Below are 27,828 nucleotides of genomic sequence, written 5' to 3'. Positions count from 1 at the left end.
ATGTAATAGCTGGAGCTGGAGAGAACAAGTCAATCAGAAAGCCTCCCTTGATACTTCTGTATTGTTCGTTCAGCCTAGGCACGAGAAACGTGGGGCTTGGGTTAGATGCCGCTGTTTGTGCCACCTCAGTTTCTTAAGCATGGTACGGTGTTTTGCCAAGTTGTGCAATAAAAAGAATACTTAATGACTTATGTTTTACCCTTTATTTCTGTACGTACATGGTAAGTACTCGTGACTGCTTTCTGAAAGGCTCTGGACTTCATGTCATGGGAACACTTGCTCGCTTGCCAGCAGCGTTGACGGGCTTGGGTGCGGATACGCCTCAATGCACAACTGTTTCACACTGGTACAAAGTACTGTAGACGAATGTTTTAGTCACTTACTTGTTATGTTTTCCTTACTTGTGTTTCTGTTTTAACTTGCAGATTTTGGATCTTTGTTTGACTTGGAAAATGATCTTCCTGATGAGCTGATCCCCAATGGCGAGTTGGGCCTTTTAAATAGCAGTGGGAACCTCGTTCCAGATGCAGCTTCCAAACACAAACAACTTTCTGAACTTCTGAGGGGAGGCAGCGGCTCTTCCTTAAACCCAGGAATTGGAAATGTGAACTCAAACAGCCCTGTGCAGCAGGGAGTCGGGAGTCAAGTGCAAGGGCAGCCGAACAGTGCGAGTATCGGTAATCTGGGTGCTATGGGTAAGAGCCCGTTAAACCAGGGAGACTCTTCTGCTTCAGGCCTGGCAAAGCAAGTTGCCAGCACCTCTGGACCTACCACACCTGCATCACAAACACTGAACTCTCAAGCACAAAAACAAGTGGGGATGGTGACGAGCAGCCCTGCAACATCACAGACTGGACCTGGAATATGTATGAATACTAATTTCAGTCAGACACACCAGAGCCTTCTCAACAGTAATTCTGGTCACAGTTTAATGAATCAGCCTCAGCAAGGACAAGGGCAGGTAATGAATGGATCTCTTGGGGCAGCTGGAAGAGGAAGGGGAGCAGGAATGCAATATTCTGCCCCTGCCATGCAGGGGAATGCAGGCAGTGTGCTGGCAGAGACTTTAACCCAAGTATCTCCACAGATGGCTGGTCACACCGGGCTGAACACAGCACAGACAGGAGCAATAGCAAAAGTATGTACACATAATTTAACATATTCCATTTATTGCACTTGGTTTTTTTTCCACTCAGGTGTTTCATAAAATTAATAGACTTTTTTTTGAGGAGCAGAACTAAATAATGTGCTTTCTTGAGTCTGTAGTTACCGGTTTCAGACGCCGATGATACCACGAAATATTGAAGTGGAGTTTGTCATGTGATCAGAAGTGAAAGCGCTCGTGTAAAAACACATCCTGAGATTGAATGTTGGATTTTATCTTAGCAGCGTGAATTAGAAAAGAATAGCTTAATCTTGCAAAAAGGGGGCAAATAATTACTTCTGTGCAGGGTCTCATTTTATCTTCCAGACACCAATGTGCTCTAAAGCGATGTGAATTCTGTTAGAGAAGTTTGAAGGGGGAGAGGTAGAGCACTTGTCCTCTTGTCAAGGACCACTGTCAGTAGCTGTGCAGAGAATGTTTTTCGAATACAGGAGCACTGATCTGAAAACTTGAAATTTCATGTGGGTTGCCAAGCTGTTGTGAACTGTACAAAAAGGAAGGACAGTATTTGGCAAGAAGCAACGTAGTGGCCTTTGCAGATTGGGGCAGGGAGTAGATACATGTGTGGAAGCATCTACCTGTGTCTCAGGGCACTGCTCTGATCCCTGCTTGATACAGTCATTGCTTTTTAGTTCTTGACTTCCCTGGTGTAAGCTCAGAGATGTGATTAGAGGAGGAGGAGGAGAGTGCTGTTCCTTCTGTCTCAGCTGGATAACAGCAGGCCTCATCTCTTGTGTAGCATTGGTGCAGCTCCTCCCTTGGATTTTGATGGCGAAACCATTCTGTTCTGTCATGGAGAAGAGAATTCCATCTCTAATCTTTCATCTGTCTGCACACCGCTCATCGTCATTGTTGTAATTTACTAGCGTGCATGTGTTAATTCATTGATGTGTTAAGAATTGTAGAAAAAATTGCATTGCCTAACAAAAGCAAGCCCAGTGGTGAATCGTGTTTTCTTAAGAAATTTTAACATCATGGTGCAGTACTGGGTGGTTCGTTTGGTTCTTGAGCATAAAAATACAAAGAGCATTCTCATGCCACCAGAAGGGATCCTGCTGCTCAAGGAAGAAATATTTGTGATCTGAGGGAAGGTCACAGTGCATAAAAACGAGTGCATCTGCCTCCAGCCCTGAATCAGTTAAACTGGCTGTATGGAGGGATTGGTCTGCAGAAAGAAAGAAACTTCTCTTTCTTTTATTTTTTTTTTAACCTTACTCTTTTCTTTAAATTTATAGACTTTCCCTAGCTACAACATAGTTATGTGGAGAAGCTACTGATTTTTTTTGATGCAAACTAATTCAAGTAGAATTACACTAAAGCAAAGGATCTTGCCTAAAGTCTTACCTGACCGAGTATGAAACTGGTGGGAGAGGTTCTGTGATCTCATGGTTTCTTGTAAGCCTATCCACCCCTGGTGAGGGGTAGCCCAGCATGAATGTGTGGACTTGAGCCATAGGCTGAAGCCAGCTGCAAGTGGGATGCTGGAGCTGGGGAAGGCGATCTGGGTGTTCTCAGCATTAGTTCAAGAAGTAAAGTTAATTTGAACAAGAATTACCTTGGAAAAGTGTAGTGGAAGAATCCCGGTTACACACATCATTGTTTGTCCGAGCGGCTTGCTCTCTGAATTTTCTTTGCGCAAACAGAAGTGTTCTCCATTTTGTTTGTTTGTTTTGTAATAGGCATTTGAAGCTGGCATCCTACTGCAGGCTCTTCCCATCCCTGGGTTTATTGTCCTGCTGGGGTCACAGTGGTGACGCCTGTCAGTTTTTCTCTTAGTGATGCTCCAGTTGTGATGAAGGCTTTTAAGGAATGTAATGGGTTCCGCTGTGCAGCAGAAATGTCAGTTTCAGAAGAAGAGGTTTTGTGAGTGAAAGATACACCAGATTCCTGTAGCAAGGATGTGAAATCTCCATTGGCCGTGACTGCAGTTTGTGGGTTTACATGGAGTGCTTGCCTGGTGATTTTGACCTGAGATATTCTGGGAACCTCTGAGGAAAGCTGTTAGGCTGCAGTGTCTCCTTCCATGCAGGTCACTGCCAGACTCCTCTCCTGAAGCAGTTTGGCTTTGAACTGTGAGATCTTGCTCCTGTTCTCTTAGTGCTACAAGGATAGTTTTCGTTTGGGTTGAAGTTCTTTAAGAAATCTGATTAAAAGATCAGAAGGATTCTTCTTCTCTGAACAAATATCACGTGGTGGGGGTAGAGGAACAGGTTGTTTAGTCACAGTGATTTCCAGCATTAGTAAAATTGTCCCTTTTTGTTGTAATCGTTTTTGCAAAGTGCATTAGGACTAGAAAATGCATTCAAACCATCTAGAAAATCATGGTAAATTAGGGTTGGAGTAGAAGATTGAAGGTTGTCGGCTTTTGAACATCTTACACAGCAGCAAAGCGAAACAGAGGGTTTATTGCTTCCCTAGAAACGAGCACTTTGTTGCAGACATGCTCTGAGCCTCGTGCTCTGCTGTTCCCATCAGAGTTTGTCTCTTTAAAATGCGGGAGATTCGGCCTCCGCGTGGTTCCTGCTGGCTGGCACCAGAGCTGGAGGTTGTTCCTGCGGGTTGGATGTCACACAGCCTCTTGCTGGGGTGCATTCCCTTCCTCCTCTTGCTGCTATGAAAGCTTTGGGAAGTTTCCTTTTATTTGTATGGTTCTCAGGACTACTAAACCTACCCTGAGATTAGTTTCCTTTGCAGTTTAGTCAAACGTTTCTGGGCTCTGTATGGCCAGTAGATGGATGTCATTGTTTGGTCAGATCTTAGTCTGAGTGTGTAAGCACATCAGTCATGGGAATATGGTTGGTTGTATTCTCCTTGCTTGTGTGCAACGTGTTTAAGCCCCATTGCCTCTGGGAATCGGGCATCTGCAATAGAATTCTGATACCAGAATCTTAACTGTTCAAAATAGCACTGATGTGCAAAAACCAGATCTAGTATGCTGGGTTTTCCTATGATTGTCTCTTAACTGTATTAGTGTAATTAATTCGTGTTCTTCATGGTTTTAACTTTATTTTGGTCCAAATACCCGCGTGGCAGTGCACGCTGCAGTAGAAGTTTTAGATGAAGGAGGAGGAGGAACTCAGAGCACAGTCCCATCCTTCTTAATGTCTGCCAGGAGGACAGCCAGGTGTGTCATGGTTTGTTGCTGAGCTGTATAAAAGCTGGATGCTGCTCTTTGCTGTTTCCAGGCTGTGTGTGTGCGTGTGCCTTGGAGCAGCACGCGGTCACAGTTTCGCTCCCTGTCGTTTGCTGTTGGATAGCAGTCTGCAGGAAACCCAGTAGCGTAATGAACCTCTCCAAAGAACAAGAACAAGACTTCTCTATGTGTTCTAATGTCAGACTCTGTTCTGAGGAATCTGAAGCAGGGAAATTATGAGGGGGGGGGGGAAAATAAAGCGAATGATTTGAAGAGACTACGCAGCTGATGTTGCTGAGTACCAGCTGTAGATGCTCTCGCTGATGGTGGTGTCAGTCAGCCGAAGTCGCTGGCACTCCGTGGCCGTGCTGTTTGTTCCCGCAGCCTGCCGGTGCCGTTTGTTTCTCCGGTGACTCCCAGTCCGGCTGGATCTGCCTGAACTGTTTTGCCGTGCCTTGCGCTTCATTTGCTGCTCGTCCTCGAAGCTGTCCGTAGTGGGCTGCCAAGCGCGCTGGCTGCGAGCGGAGCCTCTGGCAAGCACGGGGAGCCACGCGAGCCGTGGCCCACCCAGCCCTGCCGCTGCAGCTCGCAGACTTGACCAGTTGCTCGGCTCCCTTGATGACCAGAAGAGCGTTTTGACCATTTGTTCCTGTGCCTTTGTCATAGTACAAAGCAGAAGTAGGATATAAATCCACAGAAGCACCTAAGAGCAAAGCTCGCCCTCGGTAAAAGGGAGGTGTCTGTAACGCAGCTTTGGTTTGAAACGCGGCCACGTGAAGTGGTGCTTCACGGATGAGCTGGCGCTCGATAAACCAAACAGATTTGGTAACTTCAGATGCTCTCCTACCACAGCAGTCCCTCCTGGCACCTGAAATCGAGTTGTTTCCTATTTCTAGCGCACGCGTTAAATTGCCTTTGCAGTTGTGCAGTGTCATTGCAGATCCTTGAAGCGATAGCCGCTTGGCGTCTGCCTGCTGCTCACGCTCACGCCGGTGCCCGCGCTCCGTCTGACTAATGCTGCGAGCTGAAAGGATTCGTCAAACGGAGCAGTCAGCCTTCATGGGAAACCACAGCTTGGTTTCCTCCCCTCTGCTTCCAGCTCGGGCTGGAGGAGCCGGTCTGTGTCAGCTCATCCAGCTGATGAGAATGAAATATTTCGGTGTCTTTTTAGGGCAGAATGACAGAGTTGTGCTGTTGTCTTCTGCTGTAGTAACGCAGCGCTAACATTAAGGATCTTGTCACCAGCTCTCAGTGCTTTGGTTAGTGTTATGTAGTGTGTTACATAGTGCTTCTGTTTCTGGTATTGGAGTAGGGTTCGTTTCTCAGTAGTGTAAGTGAAGGAAGGCTTTGGTAGTGAAACCGAGAGAACCTCCAGTTCTTTGGAAACCGTAGACTAAAAGCGATGTTGTTTCCAAAAGTTTATTAGGGTGACAAACCTGCAGGTCCTCATTGTGATTTCTTCCCAGTTTTTAGGCTGTTTCCACGTATTTTCTTGCTGCTGTTTGTCATTTGTTTTTTTTCTAATGCACAGTCAGAAATAGGGCTCACTGAGAGAGGGCAGCCTGCCTGTCCAGATGTGGCTGTGTAGAGGCTGCAGGTTGCTTCATGCAGAAGGGTATGTCTGTCCTGTAGTAATTTTTCTAATAGAGCCCAATCGTACATACAGATCCTGTTGCACAGGGCATTTCTGGTGACGAGATCTCTTAAGAGGCCTAAAAAACTTCATTTAACAGTGCACCTAGTATTTGTGCATGGCCATGAGCTGTGATGATGCTGTGAATCGTATCAGAAGTACGAACAGAAATGTGTCAGAAGAGCCCGTGGTGCGGCCTGGGAACTATGTGCTGGTGTCTTGTTCTTGTAGAAACAAAGGCAAAGCAAGAAGCTTTGCAAATGACATGTATGGCATGGGGCAGTCTGGCCATAAGGAGCACTTGTTTGGGAATCCCATTGCAGCATTTGCTGCTTGTGTTGTGAGTGTTCCTATGTAATCCCAGTCGCAGTTTTGAAACTGGAAGTAGTTGGTGGAATTGAGATTTACATAGATGAGGATTTTGGTGTTTTTTCTGGAACTCGTGCTACTTACAAGGGCTGCCTGGGACCAGCACCTGTTGATGTTTGCTGCTCTGTATCCCGGTGCTGCTCGAGCCGCAGGGCGATAGTTGAACTGAATGCACAATGTTATTCTGCAAAGTGTATGTATGTGCTTTAGGTTTGACAGATGCTAAACATACAGTGCCACAGAAGGGATGCAGTAGTGCATGAGTTGGTTTGCCATGAATCATAATGAGAACGAGGCACACTAAATATTGGGAATCTTTGAGAACAAGATCCCTCTAAAATAGAGGAGCTCTCAGGATCACTGCAGCACGGTGCTGGCCCCTCCGCGTCCGATCCCCTTTCAGACAGGCCTTAAACACAAGCAAACAAGAGCAAATGCCCTTTGAAACTCTTGGCAATTAGGATTAATAAAATAACCCCTTCACGGTGGGAGGATCTTTGTACCCTGGAAGAGGAAGGGCTGGAGGATTCAGCAAGTCTAACGCTGGGGTTCGGTGCCGCGTGCCCAAATGCCTGGCTGGCTGGGCTTGTCCTCGGCATGGTGCTAAGCCCTTCTGCTCCCAGCACAAGCTCCGTGTGCAGGCCTGGGCTGTTCTCACCACCCAGGTTAAACACAAGCTTTCAAGGTGAGCATCAGACCTTCACCTGGCTTTCAAACCTCCTGAGAGGTCCCTGTGCAGCTTCACACGAGCAGTGAAGTCCTCCCGGAGGAGGGTGTCTGCACGAGCTCTCGGGCAGCGCTGCACGCTGTGCGGTGTTTCAAAATAAACACAGTTGGATCTGAAAATTACTGCTTGCAAATTATCTCAACGGCATAAAATATTTATATTTAGGTTTCTCTCTGGTTCCTGTTAATGTCACGCTACGATATTTAAGCTAAGTGGTTGTTTTCAGTAAACCACATTGACTCTTTTTTGTGTATGGATTGTAACCTGGAGTGGAAACTTGTTCCTTGTCGGTTTGATTTCTGTTTTCTCTGTCTCTGGGTTGAAATACAATAATTATCTCTGTCTTTTAGAAACGCCGTTCTTTTTTTTCCTTCATTGTGACCAGTTTCCTGCAGGATCCATGTCTGCCAAGGAGGGCACATGCAGCAGGGAAGGAAGCCGAGCAGCTCTCCTGCTAGCGTTGGAGACACTTCTGTTGCTCTGTAGGGCTGCTGGTGTCTTCTTCTGACTGGCAGTCATAAAAGCTCTCGAAGCAATTAGGATAGATTGATCACTTACTGCTAATTGTTCATTAAAGGTTAGGGTTCTTGTTTGCAGAGGTTACACCGCGCGGTGAGCCTTCGGAGCGGTGCTTGTTTGACGTACAGCAGCGATGCTCGGTGCAGGAAATGCTCTGCTTCTTCTTCTGGTGTATCCCATTTTGTCAGCTTGTGCTGACCTTCTCAAAAGGAAGTTTGCAAGTGTTTTATGCATGCTTGCTTACAGTGCAAGCATGTGTTTTGTTGTTTTTTTTTTCCTGAAACAATGATGCCAGCTTAAGTGCATGAAGAGATTTTTCCCTGTATAGACATTTTTAAAGAGCACTTTGTGGAAAAGTTCTGACCTTTCTGTGTCAGTAATAATGCTGGAACATTTGTAGGTTTTTAAGAGATCTCCTTGCCTTGGAATGCTTAAATTTGTCTTTCACCTCTATGAAGCTCTTGGGAAGAGGTTTTCAAGTCATGCTACAAGTGGTAATAAAACACCTGGCTTCCTCGTAATGGCATTTCTTAGACTTCATTTCTGGCTCTACTCAATCTTTCCTCCTGTAATAACAGGTGCAGCAGATGGCAATGGCTCCTGTGTCTGTGTGGTTTGGTTTTTTGGGTTTTTTTTTGTTTACATTGCTTTAGTACTGAAGGGAAGATGCTCCAGAACCTCACGCATCCATGTCAGTGGGCTTTCGTTAGGGCAGCTTGTGAGCAAGGGCAGCAGGGATGGCACAAGACCCTGGGGTGCTGCTAGCCAGCTCGCAGCTTAATTCTTAGAACTAATTCTTGGGAAGTTAAAATCGGTGTACCTGTGCATTTATTTAAGGCATCCTTGTTGTTAACTGACTTAAAGTGAGTATTTTTGAAGAGCTGTTCTTGTCAACCTGCCAGGTTGGTGTGGGTGAGGAGCGCTCACCCAGTGGAGGCAGCAGCCTTGCCTCCATCCTTGCACTTAAACTCAATTACTTTTATTTTTTTTGGTGATGCCGTTGGCTCGTTGCCACGGAATGATTAATTTTTTCCTCTCTTCTCCATCTGTCCCTCTGGCATTTACACTGCAAGCACCGTGGTGACTTTCTTTTGGAACGCGTTCCTATAGGATGAAACAGCCATTAGTAAAGGCTTACATCTTTTTTTGTCAGCAAACAGATAGAAGATGATGCCAGCGTAGTAAAGAAAGCCTGTCCTTCCCTCCTCAGCCGTGCACGCAAATCCCCAGCGGACCCCTGAGTCCCACTTCCCTGGCAGCCGTGATCAGCCAGGTGGACCTTGCCTCGCGCCGCAGCTTTGTGTTTCGTTCCAGAGGGAGATAAGAGTCCAAAGTGCGGGGCCGTGGCTCTCGGGCACCCGGAGGGATCGGCTGCAGGAGCTGAGCTGGGAGCTGGCGGCCGGGGCGCGGCGATGCGAGGGCAGCACGGGGCTGGGGCTGTGTGCCTCCCGCACGGTGACCGCTGGAAGGCAGGAGGGCACCGTGTGCGGCTCTGTCCTCTTCTGGTGCTGACTGACAGTGCCGAAAGCGGCTGCCGTCAGTCTGCATTCCTGGTGTGCCTCCATTACAGCGCGTCGCTCCTGCGTTCCCAGTGCTCTGCGTGTACTGTGGGTTGTCATTTGCGAGTGCCTGAGTGCTCAGTTTCCTTACCTTGGCAGAAAGGTAAGGGGAATCAGAAGTTAAAACAATTTAAACAAAGTAAGGTGACGTACTTTCTGGTAGCAAAAGCATGTCAGTGCATGGGGAGGGAGAAGGGGGTCACAATGCTGAGCTTTGTAACTGTCTGTTTAAAGCCCACGTTTTGAGCAGATTCGATGACTCGATGGCAAAGGACTTGGAAGGCTTAGTCCAGTGGCTGAGTGTTAAGTGACTGATTTTGGTGATGCTGCAGGAGGGCAGGATAAAGAGTATGCGGGTATGTGACCTGGTGGCAGCAGGGACAGGAGCTCAGGCCGTCCCTGCCCTGTAGCAATGCGAGGCAGAAGCACTCAGCCATTCCTATGTGAAATTATTCCATGCATGCCAAGCCCAAAGGATGCTTTTTGGATCTGTGGGTCAAAATACAAAGTGCAGGATTCCCATTTCACGCTAGTCGTTTCTTTTAAAAAATAGAAGGAAAAAATAACATCCTTCGTGTGCCTGTGATGTCATAGGGGATTTTGGATGAAGCGCACGAGGTGCTGAGTAGCAGTGGCTGTGGAAGGTTTGGTTCATTTTCTCAGATGTTCATATGCAATGCAAGGTTCTTCAGTCAACTTAAGGCTCTTGATTATGGCATAACCTTAAAGCTGTCGTTGAAACATTCAGAAAACTGAATCATCGTTCACAAGTAGCTCTTGAAAGGTGGAAGCGTTTATTATCTGCTTAACATTTAGCATAGTGTTTCACACTGGGTGCTTCCAGTGACAAACAGGAGGAAGCACGGGGAGCATCTCTCCTTGCAGATGCATGAGATGTAGGAGGAAGCAGTGGCAGCGCTGTCTTCCTGGAGCCATTCCTGCTGCTGAATGCACAGTTCTCGTGTGCCCTGCTTGGCGACCTGGCCTCTTGTCAAACCAGGTCGCACCCAGGATGCCTCTGTTTTCTCTCTTCTTTCCTTAATTTTGATGTGTATGTTCTGTTTGCAGACAAAATAATGTAAATGATTCATCTGAGCTTAGAGTTGATTGTTAGCTTTTGTATCATAGGCTAAATCCAGAATGGATAATAAGAATGATGGTGGCTTGCTAGAATGCTGTCTTTGACAAAACAGCTGTAGCAGAAAGACAGAGTAAGAGGTACAGGAGCAGATCGGTAGAAGTGAGGCTCTCCCCTTGTTTTCCCATTGCCAGGAACATGGGCAGACCAGATCTGAGCGTGATGTGACCTGTAACATCACACTGATGATGGGCTGAGTGTCCTCATGCTGCTGCCATTGGGGCGCGAGTCCTTCCCGGTCCCCTGCGTGCACCATCATGCTCCCAGCTCCCTGCCCTGTCCTCACATAACCTCTGTGCTGTGTGTGCAGCACTAACGGGGCTCATTCAGCGCCCTGCAGACACTGCCTGGGTGCTGCTGAGCGCAATGGGAAGCGGCAGAGTCCTTTGTGCCTTCTCTTCATGGCAGTGCTAACTGGAGCATTGCAGCTCACCTGTCCAGCTTTATACTCAACAAGCTTAGGAAGCTAATTTTATCTGTGAGGCCTTTAACAAAAGTGGGTCAAACTGACTGGTGAATTCCAAAGTGGTTATGGAAGCATGGATTTGGGGTAGGGAAGGAGCTGGCGCCCTGGCTGCCCTGGCACCTGTTTGCCTCATCCACCAACTCAGGACGTAGCTGGTGCGATCCTGCAAGCAGTGTGAGCATGGAGAAGCAGCTTCCCTGCTGCTGGGCTGAGTGAGCGCATGCATGAACATCAGCTTCGTGGGCCATTCTGCCACTGGGGAGAGCAGTCCCGTGAAGCTGCACTTAGCCACGCTCTGCCCTGGGGGGCGGGGGGTGGTGCAGTGCTGTGATGCAGGTTTGGGCTGCCGTTCTGCAGCACTGCTCTCCTGGACTTTGGCTCTCCTCTCGGAGGGTGGTTAGCGGAGATGGCAGCGTGGTCACATTCTTACATCATTTTTGCTTGCCGAGGTGTTTTCTTCTCGCCTTTCTGTGTTGCATCTAGGCAAGCAGAAGAGAGCTTCTAATTCCCTTTCTGTCAGTAGGTTCCACGTTAAAAGGAACCGAGCATGTAACAACAACAGTGATGCAACGTCAAACCTTTCACTGGAGGCTGTACGGCTTTTGTGAATTAGTTCCCATTTATGAGTGGCAGTACATGCTTAGAGAAAGGTCCATATCATATTTAGAGTTTCAGTGGCATTTGGTCACTTACCCTTTTTCTTATTTTTGGTTTGAAGGTTTTGCCTGCTGATAGTACATCTTTATACCTTTCTACTCCCAAAATTGGTACTTTAGGATCATTACTTACTGTAATAAGCTAATTAATAAGCTTAAATAATAAGCTAAATAAAGTAGGCTATTAGGCTGCAATTAGACTACGCAGGCCTATTGGTCCTTTGAATACTTCTTGAGGCCTTTCAGAATCCTGTCATTTTCATGTATCCTTTGTGAAGAGTTAATGCAGCCTGGCTGTTGTCGCTGCAGAAGTGTTCTCGTGGAGCCATGAGCACGGGGATGTGGCCGTGTGCTCGGCCAGCCTTCTTCTCACCCCCTGCTGCCACAGCCAGAGCTCACGTTTGTAGGCCGAGTGCTTTGCAGGTTCACTTTCAGAGCCGGTCCAGCCAAACTCTGTAGCCAACTTCCTTTCTTTCTCAGACTGTTTTCTAGATAAAAATCAAGGAGATACTGAAGTGTATATGAACGATAACCTTACGTTTAGTTTACTGGATTAGATCATAATGAGATTATTTCAGCCAAGCTCGTTTTCCACTGAACCCAAGTTGCTTTGAGTTCTTCGGTTCTCACATCAACCTTTCTCACGTCAGGCTCGTTGGGTTTCCTATTTGCTTGTTTCTTACTACTGGGCCATCAAAACCTTCTTCCATTCTTGTGCAGAAGAGTCAGAGATTCAGAACTTGATGAAAGTTTGAAATGTCTTCAACTTGGAAGCTTTTCTTCAACTAATCTGGCAGGACCAGCTAATTAAAGAAACAGCCTTAACTTTTACTGGGCAACGGCGATGCAAGATTTAAGAGCAGGAGCGTTGTCAGAGGTAGGTGCTGCTCCTTGGCACATCTCTGTGCCTGCAAATGAGGGCAGCTTTCTCTCTTGCAGGAAAGCTAACAGCAACTTCCGCCTGTCCTGCCAGAGCTTTTGTTAAGTTTGCAAGCCTGGTGTGAAAGATGGGTTAAGGGTGACAGAGGAGAGGGAGCACAGAGTTTCCCCAAGGAAAAAGGGTAGCGAGGAGCAGAACTTCAGATACAGTTCTGTGGTTTATGACAGCATGTTGGAGGGGAAGTTTAAATAGTAATAAAATACACACACACACACACAAAAACAACTGGATTTTGTCTAGGAAATTGTGCTTATAGCAGTGAGTGGGTTTTGCAGCGTGTTATATTGCTTGCATGTCTTGGAAGCCTCCAAGGAGTAAGTGGTAATGAAGTAACTGCCGGGATGAGAGCTGGCGGCAGTGGCAGAGGTGAGGGGACAGTTAATAAAAACTCGGAGTGGGAGGAAGGGATGGGATTTATTGATGGCCCAGACACTCCGAGTACAAAGGGGGAGTAGCTCCTTGGTGCTGGATGGAGGAAATACTGTGGTTTGTCAGCAGTAATAAAGAAGAGAGGAAGCAAGTAAGCTTTAAAAATAGAAGTGGCGTAGCATCGAGATGCAGTCTGGTCCTGGAGTAGCTCGGAGTTAAGTTCCTGAGCACGTGGTTCAGTCCTGTCGGCTCTGAGTATGTAGATTTGGTCACAGGCATCATCTGTGAAAACTCCAGCACCTAGAGGGAATTGAACTCAGTTCTGCTCTCGAAATAAAAAGCAAAACAAGGAGAACCTCCCACACCTGCTGCCCAGCACACTGCAGCGTGAGGTGTCCTGTGTCAGCCAAGTCGGCCAAACACAGGCTTCACTTTTTTTCAGCTTGGGAGCTGGTGGATTCCTTGGCTTGTGAGAGTCGAGTGAAACGCTCTGATTGCTGATCTGTACTTGGCAATAGGCTGCAGCATCTCAGAGAGTTTCCATAGTGATGAAAGAGGGGTGCAGAATCTGCCTGTCTTCCTGGGATAGCGGAATTATCCAATTAAATGCCTCTTCCACCTTAAAGGAGAGGAGCATTTATCGTATTTCCGAGAAGAATGGGTTTTCAGTAGAAGTGATGTGTTGGAGATTGCCCGTGCTCTACGCACAGTGCATCTGAGGCGCTCGCAGCCCTGCGGCGCGGCTCTGCTGCCCGGCTTACCCTGCTCTCAGTGCCGTGGTCTGTCTGCCTCAGCTTTTCAGATGGCTGATAGTTATCTGTGCATCTCCCTGTGAACCAGCTCAGCCGGGATCAGAGTTCTGTTTGAGAAGCACTTCCCCAGAGGATCACCGTCCCCCTCTGCTCCCTCGTTTCCCCAGGGCAGGGCCGGGGGCCGTGGCACTGTGTGCCTTGCGACACGTTCGCCTCCAGCTGCTGCTTTCGCTTTGCAGAAGGAAGGAGCAGTGTGAAACGCTGGCTGCGTGCGTGCAGTCGTTCGGCCGCGTTTGCCCGTTGTCTGCGAGGGCTCAGCTAACTAACGCTGGTTTGGATGGAATTGTTGTGGAAGGTCACCCGATGTAAGTGTTCGGTTTGCTAACGGGGAAATGCCAGCTGATGCCTGGATGTGTTTTTAGTGCCTGTTACGGAGAGGATCTGATTCTTCCTTTTCCCCAGCCAAGCAGAGCTGCTGCCCAGCTGTTTGCTGGGGAGGCTGCAGCTGCACAGCACGCCCTGCTCCTCCTCCAGTGGTTCTGAAGCACTGGGAGCTGATGCTCTTTGGCAGCTGCTTGTGCTAGAGCTCCGTGCTCATCGTGGCCTCAGCTGAAAGCAGTCACAGACAGGTAGGAGTTTGCTAGAGTAGTTCATGAGTTGTGCACTTCACCATTCCCCCAGACCAGGAGGTCATGTTCCATAAGCTCAGCTCCTTCCAGGTGAAACAGGGTTGAAAAGTGTCACTGCTGGTGAGCGTGGGAACATTGTGAGTTCTAATGAACTTGTCTCCTGCGTGGTCTCCTGGTTTTTGTCTCCGTATTTATTTCACGGGTTGCCACATAAGAGTTTCCATTTCCTGAGTTGTCTCTTTTTAATCGAAGTCTTGTGGCGGTAGTGTACAGAAATGAAGCTAAGGTAAAAGGGCACGTCTGATGGTTTTCATGTTATCAGGTGGGTACATTTGCTGTTGTTCCTTCGAGTTGTAGGCTGGTGTAACTGTAGCCATGGGTTCCCTTCCTTGTGCAGGGAGCAGTGCAAAGAACTGCATGTGCCTGTTGGAAGCTGGTCTGCTCCCAGCTCCAGCTGAATGAGCAGCAGGGCATTTCTTAGAATTGTGAGCAGCGTTCTGTGCCTCAACGATCACCTAGAAAGGCAATTGTTATCCTCGTTGCATCAAGCGCTCGATTTAGGTGACTTGAAGGGCTGCTTTGCTGCTGTTCTGCTTAGTTCTGATATGATTCATAACAAAATCTATTGAAAAGGAAGCATTAAAACATAAAGTGAGGATGGTGATGCTTGTTAGGATCGCAACACCTTGCAGCTTTGGGATAGTCTCAGTGGTTTCAAATTTTAGCAAACCTAAAATGAAATTCTCTGTGCCCGTCCAGTGGATCCTGGTAGGCTGCCAGGGTACGAGCGAGCAGCTCTGGGTACTGCGTGGTCCTTTCTCATACCTTGTCTGAAATAGTGGGTTAAGACAAGTGGGAAAGTTTATTAAATGCTTTGCTAATAATTCTTCAGAGAGAGCCTGCCTATGTTGTAATGGATAAATATAAAAAAAAATTAAAACGGCTTCGGGTATACAGTGCTGTGCAGGCTTTTGTTATAGGTACCCAAGTCAGAATGTTCTTGGGTTTTTTTTCGGAAACACTTTTTTTCGGAGTGCTTTCTGTGCAGGATTTGTATTACTTTTTTTGCATATGCTAGGCTTTGCAGTGCCTTCAGTGTAAGAGTTGAGCCTAGACCTGCAGTCTTTCCTGGGTGCAAACGTAACTGCAGGTGCTGTGCATCCCAGTGCCAGGCCTCGGGCCCGGGGCAAAGTGCGGTGCCGAGCTGTGCGTTGGACTCTGCCCGTGCTGGGGGTGCTGGGCCGCGGGGCCTCCTGCCCTGGGGAAGTGGGAACGGAAGCAGCAGCGCAGCGTGCGGTGCACGGGAGGGCTGCGGAGGTCAAAGCGGGGGAGAAATAGGATTTAGCCTTTCAAACAAAGGCTTGCTCGGCGCTTGGTTTATATTCAGGGCGCTCTGACAGGTGACGAAGTCATCTAGGGTTCTTCCCGACGTAGGGGAAAAAGAGCACGCACGCGCCCGTCTGCTCCACTTTCTACGCTGCATTCCTGCGAGGGGTGGGGAGCTCGTGGTTGTAGTCATTCCCGTCCGTGTCTTTTGGGGACCTTTTGTCTGGTGTAACATTAACTGGCTCAGCTGACGGAGGTGTCACCGCTTCGGAGGCTGTAGTTCAGACAAAATGGCTCCTTGGGATGGACGCTGCTCTCCTTGCTGGGTCAGCGTGAGCTGCGTTTCTGCTCCCTGTTCTTCATGGGCTGGGGGCTGTGAGCTGTGCAGGGTACCAGCTGTGGATAGCCCGACTCAAACAAGCAGATGAGCGTTTGCTTTTTACATTTACAAAGTCACGCTTTGTGCGCGGAATGCAACTAAAGTGCACTGGTGGTTTGTGTGGGTTTTACGTTTTTACAGCATTGGAAAAAGTAGTTTATGCAGGTTAGGAAGAGTAATCTTACTTTCTCCTTTGCATTTGTGTGGTTTTGTTTGTTAAATTGCAGGCCTTCAGATGCACACAGGGAAACTGCATAAAGCCAAATATTGATATATTTTTAAATTACTGTTATTTGATTCAAGTTGTGAAGTTGAGGATCTAATTTTGAACAACTTAAACCTGAGTTTGGGCTTTGTGACTACAGAAATGGGTATTTGACGTGTCTTTTTTTAAATGTCCCTTCAGAATCCATAAAGTTACAATCATTTCATTCTTTTGCAGATGGGAATGACAGGTAACACTAGCCCCTTCGGGCAGCCCTTCAGTCAAACTGGAGGGCAGCAGATGGGAGCGACGGGAGTGAATCCCCAGTTACCAAACAAGCCGGGCATGGCCAACAGTTTGTCTGCCTTCCCCACTGACATCAAGAGTACTCCAGTCACCAGTGTGCCCAATATGGTGAGTTGTACCTTACTGCTTCCTTCGGTGGCTGTGTCTTGATTGTACATCTTGAATGCTTGGGTGCATTGGCTCCTGCAGCGTTACTGGACGTGGTTGCTTAAACATCACCTGCCCCCACGGTTCTTCACTGCTGCTCTGTGGAGCACGTGGAAAGTTTGTGTGCATTTTTTACATATAAGTTCCAAAGCAAGCACTGTGTTTTGTTATGAGATTACGTTACGTCCTTTCACTTCATCCGGTGCATCTATTTCCAAACGGGGTGAAAATGTTTTCTCTGCAAGTACTGCTTGTAGGTTTGAATTCCTCCATCAATTAAAATGTGTGTTGGTTACACCATGAGCTTCCCTGAAAGCTAAATAGTAGCTTTCACATCCTTTCAATCTAATATAGCAAGCACACCGCGTGCTTTTCAGCTTGTATTGTGCATGGCTTGCAGCTCCCAAGCACCAGGATGGTTATTAGGATATCTCGCCCAAGTTTGTAGTATCTTGTTTACTAGAGTTTTCTTTATAAAACAAAATTAAATATTCCCATTTGTCTCAGTATGTCTGTGTATTAATCAAACTGCTTGTGTCGTTTCTATGGAAACTCTGGCTTGTTGCATTTTATATTCTTATACGTGGTAGCAGTTACTATAGAAACTTGTAAAACCTTCCATAAGATGCAAATTGCTTATTTTTTAATTTAACCCAAAAACCAGCTATTTTTTTTGGCACAAGCCGTGCTTAATCTTCCACCAGTGAATTTGCGACCTGCCTGCAGCTAACAAGGCGATTTATGAGAAGGAATGCCGTGTGGCAAACTTCTTTTCTCCTGAATTTTAGAGGAGCAGTTCCTAATTCTCCTTCAGTTGCACTGTAGCATCTTGGTCTAATTCGTCATCTGTAATTCACTGCTTCTCATTGTGGAAAGGAGCTGCCAGCTAGAATTGAGGCTGAGTTCAGAGCACCGCTTGCGCTCGTGCGGAATGTTTGTAGAAGACAAATAGCTGCACGGCTCTTCTGAATTTGTTTTTAAAATATTTTGAGTTAGGATCAAGCGGAAGGGAAATGAATTAGCCCCTGATGCGGCAGAGAATCTGAAATTGTGCACGAAGTTCTGTATTGGAGTGATTGCATGGTTCTGAAGCCCACTATGTGCTCATATAGCAGCAGGTTTTGGGGGAGCCTCGCTCCTGATGCACGCACATCCTAGCACAGGGGTCGAGGCGGGTTCTCTGATGCAGTGAAGGAAAGGCAGTTGCCATCCAGGCTCTCCTAGGGATGGGGGAGGAAGTAAAAGTGGAAGCGTTGTTTCCTCTCTCTCAATTCTGCCAAAAGACAGAGGGAAATGGAGGAAACTTCTTCAGTTTTTTCAATGGCAGTTTCTTTAAAATGTCAAAAATACGAGTTTTCCAAGAGGACAAACAAAACAAAACCATCTTTCTTTGCATCTCAGGTGTCAAAAAGCTTTGTATGCCTGATCTCTCTCCTCTTCCATCCAGTAATGGGAGAGAGAGCCATTCTGGCTGAGCAGTCCCAGCCCTGCTTACAGATGGCATGGGCTCAGAGCTTGTTCCTGACAGGGGTGGAACTTTGAGCTTAAAAAACCAGAAGTTTCCATCTGAATGTTTTACTCTAAAGCCAAGAATTGAAAGCAAATAAATGCCAGACACGTTAAAATTTAACCTTTCCTTGGCAGCAGTGTAATTATTTGGTAATAGTGCATACATGGCCATATGCTGTTCCTTGCACAGGGCCGCTGCGTCACTCAGCCTTCAGTAGGAGCGGTGCCCTCTGGAAGAGCGTGCAGCCGCTGCTCCCTTCTGCTTTTGCTGCTCAGTGTGCAGCTGCATGCCGTGTTTGCTGTGTGCAGTGACGTTTCATGCAGCCGATGTGTCCCGTGGCAGTCATGGCACACCTTGATGAGTTCGTTTTCCCAGTGCCTCTGTGAGGGAGAGCTTCCCGTGCTGGGCAGAGGCAGCTCCCTGGAGCAGGGATGAAGCCTTGTATCTGCAGCACCCCCCCTTCCCACTGCAATCCCTTTGCTATCTCACTTCTGTTTCAAGGACCTCCAGCTTTCTTTGAATTGGTGGGAACCAACCAGCTCTCTATGCTGCCTTTATCCTAAAGGGCCCCCAAAATAATATCCCGTGTGAGGGGCAATCCCACGTGAATGAGACCGTTGGTTATACATGGCGTGTCTGAGGGGAGAAACCAGATTCCAGCAGATGTGAAATACTTCAATTACCGCAAAGTGTGTGAATCAGAGAAGAGGAGTGAGGGCTGGTGAGGCTTTATGCCATTTGTGACCTTACTCTGAGCCCTGAGAAGCACATTTGGTTTAATCTCTTTAATGAGGAAAGAAGTAACAAACCTTACGGTATTAAAATGATTAAGAGGTCAGCTTTAAGGTATTAATATTCAGTGCCAGCAGGATGGATTGGGTTTTCTTGCTTGTTTTTTGTTTTCTTAGCTGTGGGGCCATACAATATAGTAGTGAATCCTGGGATTGCGTCTGTTTTTCTTATGGACTGATGGCCCACTTCAACATTTGATATGATGTTATATTTATATGTCCCTTACTAGATAAGGGACAAAAAAACTCAATGTATAGAATAGCTCCCGAAGTTCCAAAACTCCCAACTCACAATTTCATTGCATGGTTCCAACTGTTGGAAGCATCTCGGCGCAGGCAGCAGTAGTCCCTGCTCTGTACGGCTGCTGGAGGAGCGCTCAGACTGCTTACAGGACATGCAGCTTGAAGGCTTGAGCGAATGGCACGTTTCCAAAAGAAACAGCAAATGGAGATTGTGTAACTGACTTGTTTGATACCGGGTTGGCCATGCTTGGCTGCGGTGAGACGATCCAGACTTGCTGGGTGGAGGAAGTGAGCCGTGCCCACGCTTGGTGCAGCCTCCTGGTTGCAGGGTGCCCGGGCTCAGGGGTGCACAGTCAACGAGAGGAGCCCCATTGCCTTGGATTGGCTGCAGATTTGCAGCGTGTGCAGTGTTGTGTATTCCAGGGATAGGGATGGGGATGGGTGGCTTCCTCGCGGCCGTCACAGTGGATCTGGTATTCTGGTGTGGGTTAGGAGTGCAGTGGGTGAAGTTTGGCTGCCACCAGCGTGGTTTCACAGTTACCCTTCTGACCAGCAGATGGAGTTGAGAGAATATTACTTTTTAAAGGCTAACAAAGTAATTTATCCTCAGTTCTCTCTACTTAGAATTGGGGCAGCTCATCTTCTGTTGCCCTTTTTTTTTTTTCTTGGTCTCTTACTAGGCTGCATGCCTTGAATGTTAGGTTGAGTTCTCCCTTGTTTCTGTCTGTTTCTTTTTGTGTCCTTTGGATTTCTTTGTTAATGATTTTGATCAGAAGAGAGGAAAACAAGGATCTTTAGCTAAGGTGGGGATGAGGGTGTAGTAGATGTCTTGCTGTGGGCCTGCTAAATAAAGGAAGAAAGTTCTTAAACTCCGAAGCCACGTTTAATGAACACAAGTGGAGCTGTGGGACATCGCAGATCTTGTACCACCTGTAGGTACAGTGCCTGCCTGACAAGGGGAGCTGAAGAGGAGGAGAAGCGTGGTGGAGAATGTGCAGTGCCACTCCTGCTCTTTTCCACCAGTTGAGGTGATCAGCACTTTGATGAACATGGCTTCCCTTCACTTACCAACTTCTCTTTCATCTGTTATCCGTGGACTTGCTACTTGGAGGTTATAACATTAAGCATTCCTCCGTTTGTTTTATCACCCAGTAAAGCCTGTATAAACCTCTCTTAAAATCCTGTTCAGGTCACTACCTGTCTGTAAGAGCAGGACTGTGTATGCAGATCGCTATATCGTGTTTTTTTTCCTTCTTCTTTGCTTTGAAACACTTACTTGATGTGTGCTGCTTGCCATTTGTTCTTCATATCAAACAGCTTGGAAAGACAAGGAGATAAAACTCCAAAAGTGAGTCCATGAGACAGACACTGACTCCCAGCACACTCAACTGCACAACAGTGAGGCATCTGCTGCTTTTGGAAGGCAGCTCCTTCAGGGGTTAAAAGCCACTGAGGGCAGTCTCAAGGACCAACTGTTCAGGTTCCTTCTGTGGCACGATCACAGGAGCCTTCTCATTTCCGTGGTTATTATGAGGTTTTAAAGGGCTCATTCACCGGTACCAGCTTCAGAGATAGAAGTGAGATGGTGGGTGAAAGCTGAAGGGTGGAAATCTTGCTCTTCACTCTTGACGTGAAAGCCCTGCCTCTAGCCACATCACTGCTAAAGCTGTTAAAATAGAGAAATAAATATTGGACTCCAAGCACACTGATCGTGTTAGGACTGTGCATCGTGTTGGCTGTGGGTGTGGGAGCTGGGAAGTGTCATCGTGCTTTGCAGGCTCTCGGGTTCGGTCTGTTGACAGGCTGACATGCCACCAAAGCTGATCTCTCAGAAAAGACAGCTACTTTCTGAGGCTGTGTTTGGTTCAGGGCATCTTTCAGGTATGCTTTGCGTGCAGCTCTGTCACACCTGAGCAGAGGTGGAATGCAGCCTTGCTCGCTGCAGGCACCACAAGGCTTGGTGTTTTTAAAGGCTTAATTGGTAGAGTGCAGGTGCCCGCAGTGTTAACGCACATGTGGATGGCATGTAACGAAGCTCTTGTGACTGATAAGTAACCACCTTTTCGTAGCCCTAGATGTCAGCAGACTGAGAGATTCCCAAATATGAAGTGCTAACTGACCTGCTGGTCAGCCTGCCTTCTGGTTAGGGCAGTGAAAGGTCTGCAGAGCAAAACATCTCTGTCCACGTGGGCGTCTTCTATGGCAGCAGCTCCTTAATCATCTCACTCTGGTCTCACTTTGATCGCAGACCTGTCTTAAGGAACTAACAGACATTTTTTAATGCAGGATTTAGCCTAATACAGTGATTGCAGAAAGTAATTTTCTGTGAACATCAGGGAGAAGGGAAGAGCATGTGAATAGGAAGAATTTGTGGAAGTCTGTTTTAAAAATGTAACGCTGTATGGAAGCGTGACTGACAGACACTGACTTCCATATGAAGCTGTTTACCTGTTGAGAGATTGCCAGTGCTACTGAAATTGGTGCTGGCTTTTCTCAGAAAGGTGGTAGATGGTGCTCGATCTCAGGAGAGGGTGGTGAATGCTTTTGAATGTAAACACATCCAAACTCAGAGGGTTACTGGTCATCCTGGTAAAGCTGCCAGGGCGCTTTCCATCCTTCCCCATCCATGAACATGAGACACTTATGCATCTTCACTACCCAGAAGTACAGGATGTTTCTGCTGCTTAGAGCAGGAACAGAGCGGTGCAATCTTGCTGAATGAATGTAGAACTTCCATCATTTTAAGTGGTATTAATCATTGCTGTTCACTATAGAGGGGTCATATTACTCCGTTTCTGGAAATCTGGTTAACGAAGCTTTCATCTGTCAGAGGCTGTTGGCAGGCTTTCCGTTACTGGTATGTTTGATTTGTTGTGGAGATCATCAAGGTGGCAAGAGAAACAAAACTATCTGCTGCTTGTACGTCTGACTGCTGAAGCAGTGCAGGAGCAGCGGTGCCTGGATTTCCTGCTGTGTCAAGAAAGGTGTTCGTGATGTGGGTGAACCCATGGGAAGGCTCCTGCTGGTTCTGCAGGGTTTGTGTCACTCTGGGCTGACTTCGTGGCACCAGCACATCTCCCATTTTGCACTGGTCCTGCAGACTACCATTCTTGACAGGCAAAAGGGAAGGGACCAACTTCCTCAAGCAGGAAGCTGTGCCTTGGAAGTGAGATGGTAAAGAGATCATTGTACTTGCAGCTTAAGACTTAGCAGTGACTGACAGACCCTGCTGAGCTTCGGCAGTACTGTGAGTTCTGTGGTTGTTCCTATTTGCAGATGTTCTCAGCTGGATCAGGATTGCCTGTTCTCTGCTCAGAAAACCCCTCTGGGTCTGGGCATTGTGTCAGTGCTGATGGAGCAGTGATCGTGCCTGTTAACGGGTAGAGCAGTAACAGAAGTAGGGCCTTGGCTAGGGAAACAATTCTTTGACTGGGATGAAAACATCGCTTCCAACAAGATTTTCTTTGGCATGGTCTCGTATTTTTCTGCAGATTGGCTGAACTAATTATTTCCTATTTGTGACCTACAGATTGTTTCAGCAAAAGCTGCTCGCATGCATTTGTTCACAGCAGAAATGGAAGGCCTAAAAATCATATCTGCATGCCCTGGGAGCGCAAGTAGATGGCTTTGCCTCAGCCTCTTTTTTCTTACCTTATTTTCCAGGGAGCCCTACCAGAAAAATGTTTCTCAAAGGTCAGAAGTAGGTGGGCTACTAATGGTGTATTCTGTCATGTAAGGTTGGTTTCTCTTAAATGTAGGAAGCAGGCTTTGGTCAATAGCTCTGTAGGCAGCACTGAAGCATTTCACCTGCTGCCTCCCCAGTGTAATCCTGTTGTGATTTTGTACTTGTGTGTTCTAAATGGCAGCTTTTCTTAGATAGCCTGGGAGTTGGTGACGTTTTTTCTGGTAACCTGAATTTACAGCACATAATTCCGGTAACAGCACCTAGTCAAAGTGATTCTTGGTGTAGTTTAGTCTTTGTCCGTGAGATTAATTCAGGCTCTGAATCAGAAGGGTTTAAGTGCTGCTGCTTTGTCTGCTGCTTCTAGGGAAGCTGTTGCAGGTGAGTGGGTTCGGTGTAGTGGAATCAACTTGGGATAAAGAACATCCTGAAGATAGGGTTTCTACATTTGTTGTCCTTCAGAAGTCTAAGAAGGTGGTTAATGAAAAAGCTTCGAAGTCTGTGCTGTGCTGAAGAAATGACGTGTTAAGGAAGTATTTCCAGTCCATTACGAGCCATGTCCTGGACTGGAGAGCTGAGTGTGTGTGCCAGCTCCGTCAGGCAGGACTTGGGCATTGCTGCAGAAGTGTGGCCATGAAGAATGGATGCTGAACACAGAAAGCAGCAGATTCTGAGAGCGGATACAACCTAGCATTGCTCTGTAGTAAAGTCTAGATCACTTCAGTAGACGTAATGCAGTCCAGATATAGTTGGCCCTTTCTGGAAGAGAACGGTATTGCGCGTAACCTTGGACTTCTTCGCTGCGAAAGGAATGGCAGTGTTCATTGTGGGGAGCAGAAATGCTAATTCAGGCTTGGAAAATCCTCTCTTTCTGTTACTGTACTATATAGAGACAGTCATGTAAATTTCATGGTCATCTTCTGTGACCTGCTCTTTCTCTCATGTAGAATAAACTGGGATTTGAAGCGTCTATACAATGTGTGTATATGGCCTACAGTCCTAAAACATTGCACTGACTGTGGAGCTTATACCTGTTGCAGCTATGATCTATCTAATAAACAGAAGATTCTGGTTGGCTTTTTAATTAAAATGTTGGATGCAAATGTTTTAACAGAAGAATCTCTCAGTATTCTTCTGATGTTCGGAAGTGAGAATACAAAATGTTTGAGAATTCTGCAGAGGAGTATGATAATCCTTGGAGCCTGTGATGTAAGAGTAGTCTCGTGATGCCCAAATTGCTACACAAGATAAAGATCCGAATTTAGATTTGGAGACCTGATGCTAAACTCATTTTTTTTTCTTAGTCCCAGATGCAAACCCAAGTACAGCAAGTGGGGATTGTACCAACGCAGGCCATGGCAACTGGACCAACAGCAGATCCGGAGAAGCGCAAACTGATCCAGCAGCAGCTGGTTTTGCTGCTTCATGCCCACAAATGTCAGAGGCGTGAGCAGGCGAACGGAGAGGTGCGAGCCTGTGCCCTGCCACACTGCCGAACCATGAAGAACGTCCTCAATCACATGACGCACTGCCAGGCTGGGAAGGCCTGTCAAGGTGAGAGCACGTTGCTGGAGCTGCTCGTGAACGCGCCGAGTGCTGCTGCTGCTTGGGTGGCTGTCAGCAGCGCTTCTCTTTTCTCAGGAAGACCCGTGTACTCAGCACGGATGAGTGCTAGTTCCTAATTAAACGACCGCTCCCTTTTTCATTACCTTTACCCTGGTTTCCATTCCTGATCTCTGCATTTTTCTGGTGAGAAAACAGAATGCGGTGTTTGCCTTTTAGAAGTAGGATGTCACCAGCGGTGGCCTCGAGAGCCTTTCATTTCTTTGTATAAAGGGGGTGTAATATCTATCCTGGATGTGCCTGCAACTCAGACACGTCGAATGTCTTAAATGTTAGCACTTGCTTCCTACACTTGTTATGGCATTGTTGTGAGTCCCAAAAATATTTAGTTGCATTTAGCTGTGTTTAGTTACACGTAAAATATTGCTTGTAGAGGAGAGAGTAGAATGGCTCTGAAAAATGGAGAGTTTATTCAGACCAGTTAACTGGGAGGTGGCCTTAATCCTACTGCTTTTCCTTGTTGCAGTTGCTCATTGTGCTTCTTCGAGACAAATCATCTCCCACTGGAAGAATTGTACTCGGCACGACTGTCCTGTGTGCCTTCCCTTGAAAAACGCCAGTGACAAGAGAAACCAACAGCGTAAGTAGTTGTTTTCCTGCTGCCACAGTGGAGTTGTACTGTTAAAATGAAGTTAATCACGTGTGCAACGTAAGAGTAAGTGATGTTACTTCATTTTTTTTTCATGCTGCCAGAAATAACTTAAACATTAGCATGTTGATTTAACAGTAATTAAAAATATTTGTAGAATGGTGGTCTTGCACAGTAAAAGATATGGTCTGGGCATCTTAATTGCTAAGTTTATATTATGCTGGCACTGATTAGCTGAATGTCTGCAAGCGATCATGTTTTTGCCCATGCCTGTTTTACATTACAGCTTAGCTGCTACTGATGTTTAGGGACACTCAATTTCTAGGCTGTTTCTTCCCTCTTGCTCTGAAACAGAAAATACTGAGCTTAGGCTGATGGGTTCCTTTTGAACTGTGCCGACGTGGAACATTTGCCTGCAGAGATGCAGCAGTTTTAGAAGTCTAAGTAATGCTATGCCTAAGTGTATTTAAACAAGGGTTAAGAAGTGGGAAATAGCTGAAAGACTTGTGCAGCTTGTACATTAGAATTGTATTGGAAGCGCTCTGCTAATTTCCATTTAGGCTGAGACTGCAGTGAGGAAAGCTAATAAACCTTGGAGGATAGAGAAGAGCTGTTAGGTCAGGTGAGATTAAGGCAAAGGGGAGAAAAGCTGTTAAGTCTGTCCACATTAACCAGGAGGATGCTGTCATTGTAATTTCAGGAGAGTTTTTTCCCTCCAAAAATATTAATTTAAAAAAAAAATTTAAATCATAGAGCTACTTTGGAGGTAAGGATTTTTTTCAGTTTACCAAATGTCTGCTTCACAAACATATTTCTTGTGTGTGGTCACTAATTTGTTGCACTTGGTTAGTTATGTTTGGTCTCTGAAAAACGTGCTGGTAGGTTTGCTTTCCAGTATGGCATGGCCTGTTTGTGCATAACATATCCATGCAAAACAGTTGTTACCAAGCACAGTAGAATTGTTTGTGTTGCTTTGTTGTTGGTTTTTTTAATAGAAGCTTCAGTAAAAAAGGAGTTTGGGTGGTGTTTGCTTTTACATCATTCGTAGAAGCTAGCAAAAGAGTTGACTTCAACCAAAAAACAGTCCTGAAGAGGTAACTTTGTTGTGAGATGTAATGGAATGTGTCTTGACTGCAGAAGAATTACGTTGGATAAATACATACAGTCTTTGACACTCCTGTTGCATGCAGGAGAAAATAAATAGAAATCTCCCTCTCTGTTGAAGTAATCAATAATCCAGCAGCAGTCCCGAGACTGTGCTGTTCAGTGTGCAAGTCTTGTTGCCCTGAATTGTCTGAGTCGTGTGTGAGACCTCAGGGGTTGTTTGAAGGTGGAAGATGAATGCTCAAACTACTTGTTTAGGTGTATTATAAAGTATTACACTTGTTAGACGTCGAAGAAAGTTTAAGTCATTTATATTAATAGGTGCATTTGAAAGTGCTGTGCTTGATCAGGTGAAACCTAACCTAAGCTATGTTAGTGTAAGAACTGAAGAGAATGCATGTTATCTTAGGAACAAGAAACCTACTAATACATCTACTAATTGAGAGAGGAGAGAGGGATCTACGTATGGCAGAATAAGTTGGGAATATTATGCCTGCTGCTGAAGAAATCCCTATTTTCAGTTTGCTAGAATGGAGCTCTTTCTTTAGAGGTGTCTCATTCCAGGCTCAGATTCTTCCAAGGAACATTTGTGCCATTATGAGCAGTAACGTGGCTTGCTAGTGGGACACACTGGGACAAGTGCGAAGGACAAGCCTGAAATGCTTTCCCTGTTCCTTGATGGCTCTTTTCATGTGTACGGTGTATGGGTCTGGTTGGGGTAGGGTCTAAGGAGAAACTGCAAAAAAAAATATATATATATATATTTTGCATATGCTAAAACATTTAAGCTTTTCTTCAGAACAGGCTAGAGGCTCCTGTGTTTGGAAGTAATGACTTGAAATTTGGTACAGATGCTTGGGGGCTGGAGGATTGGTTTTGGTGGGAAGTACTTCTTCGTTATTAAAGCGTTATTGAGGCATTATTGAACTTGAAAAAAAAAATAAGTAAGATAGATGAAGCTTAATTAAGAAAGTAAATCTTAGTGACCGGTCTTCATCTGAAAATGCCATTTTAGAGGATACCGGGCCAGAAATTCAGAAGATATGGACTGAGGAATGAAGGGTGGGAATGGGATGGGGGGAAAGGAGTTCAGTACTGGAGGCCTGAGGGAGGAGGTTATTGAGCATGGGCAGAAAAAGAAAGCTGTGGGTGTCAGATATCCAGGAACTGACCCGTGGTGGAGAAGGAAGATGCTGGGGCGCGAGGAACATGTCTGCTCAGAGGCGGTGAGCAGCACCTTGTTCACTGGAGCCCGATTCCTGTGGAAACTGAGAATTAAATCCAGTTTGCTCAAGTCCTAGTGTCAGTAAGTGTAAGTTCTGCAAAGAGAACGCCCTTTTTCAGCCCTCCCCCCACCCCCCAAACCCCTTGTAGTGCTGGAAATCATAGAGAATGGTCATCTACCAGCTAGCAGTTACTGCACTGAGTTTCATCTGTTGACTAATGGTGATTTAATGTGAAAGCTTTTAGTTTAATGCTTTACTGAAAAAAAAAAAAGTTTAAATGGCATTGTCGATAAAGTTTAATGCTGATGCCTCTTACCTTTAAGGTGCTCACGTAGTCTTTATTCACCCATGATTTGATTCATGATACAGCCTTTAATCCGGCGATCATGTATGCTTACCTTGTGTACACCTGCCTCATTTTGGGTGCAGGACAGCCTGGTGCTGAGGTGGATCAAGGTTCCCAGTGGAGGCTTTGCTCCAGCCACATAGGAGGGATAGAATGAGGAGAGTGAGGAGCTGCAGGACAAAGCACTTCAGCACTGCTGAATGAGTTTTATTTCCAGAATATGGAAGCAAAGCAAACATTTTAGAACAGGCTCATCACAAATTTATTAACGTTTTGACTTCAGTGAGATGGCCAGC

The 27,828-nt window shown here is 46.4% G+C and overlaps 1 protein-coding gene across 5 annotated transcripts in view; it reads left to right on the top strand.

Annotated features, from left to right (window-relative positions):
- The window catches only part of CREBBP (CREB binding protein), a gene marked incomplete at its 5' end in the record, with an annotated part of 68,537 nt that continues 41,131 nt past the window's right edge, over window positions 423-27,828 (top strand). For 4 of the 5 annotated variants that reach the window (XM_021411052.1, XM_021411050.1, XM_021411054.1 and 1 more), the window contains 4 exon segments: window positions 423-1,138; window positions 16,203-16,379; window positions 23,949-24,198; window positions 24,734-24,847. In XM_021411052.1, coding sequence (XP_021266727.1) covers window positions 423-1,138; window positions 16,203-16,379; window positions 23,949-24,198; window positions 24,734-24,847 — 1,257 coding nt within the window. 5 annotated transcript variants of the gene reach the window in all.

The sequence above is a fragment of the Numida meleagris genome, chromosome 13, assembly GCF_002078875.1.
Source record: "Numida meleagris isolate 19003 breed g44 Domestic line chromosome 13, NumMel1.0, whole genome shotgun sequence".
Classification (NCBI taxonomy): Eukaryota; Metazoa; Chordata; class Aves; order Galliformes; family Numididae; genus Numida; species Numida meleagris.
Note: the sequence above shows the minus strand (reverse complement) of the source record. Positions and strands in the feature narration are given on the sequence as shown.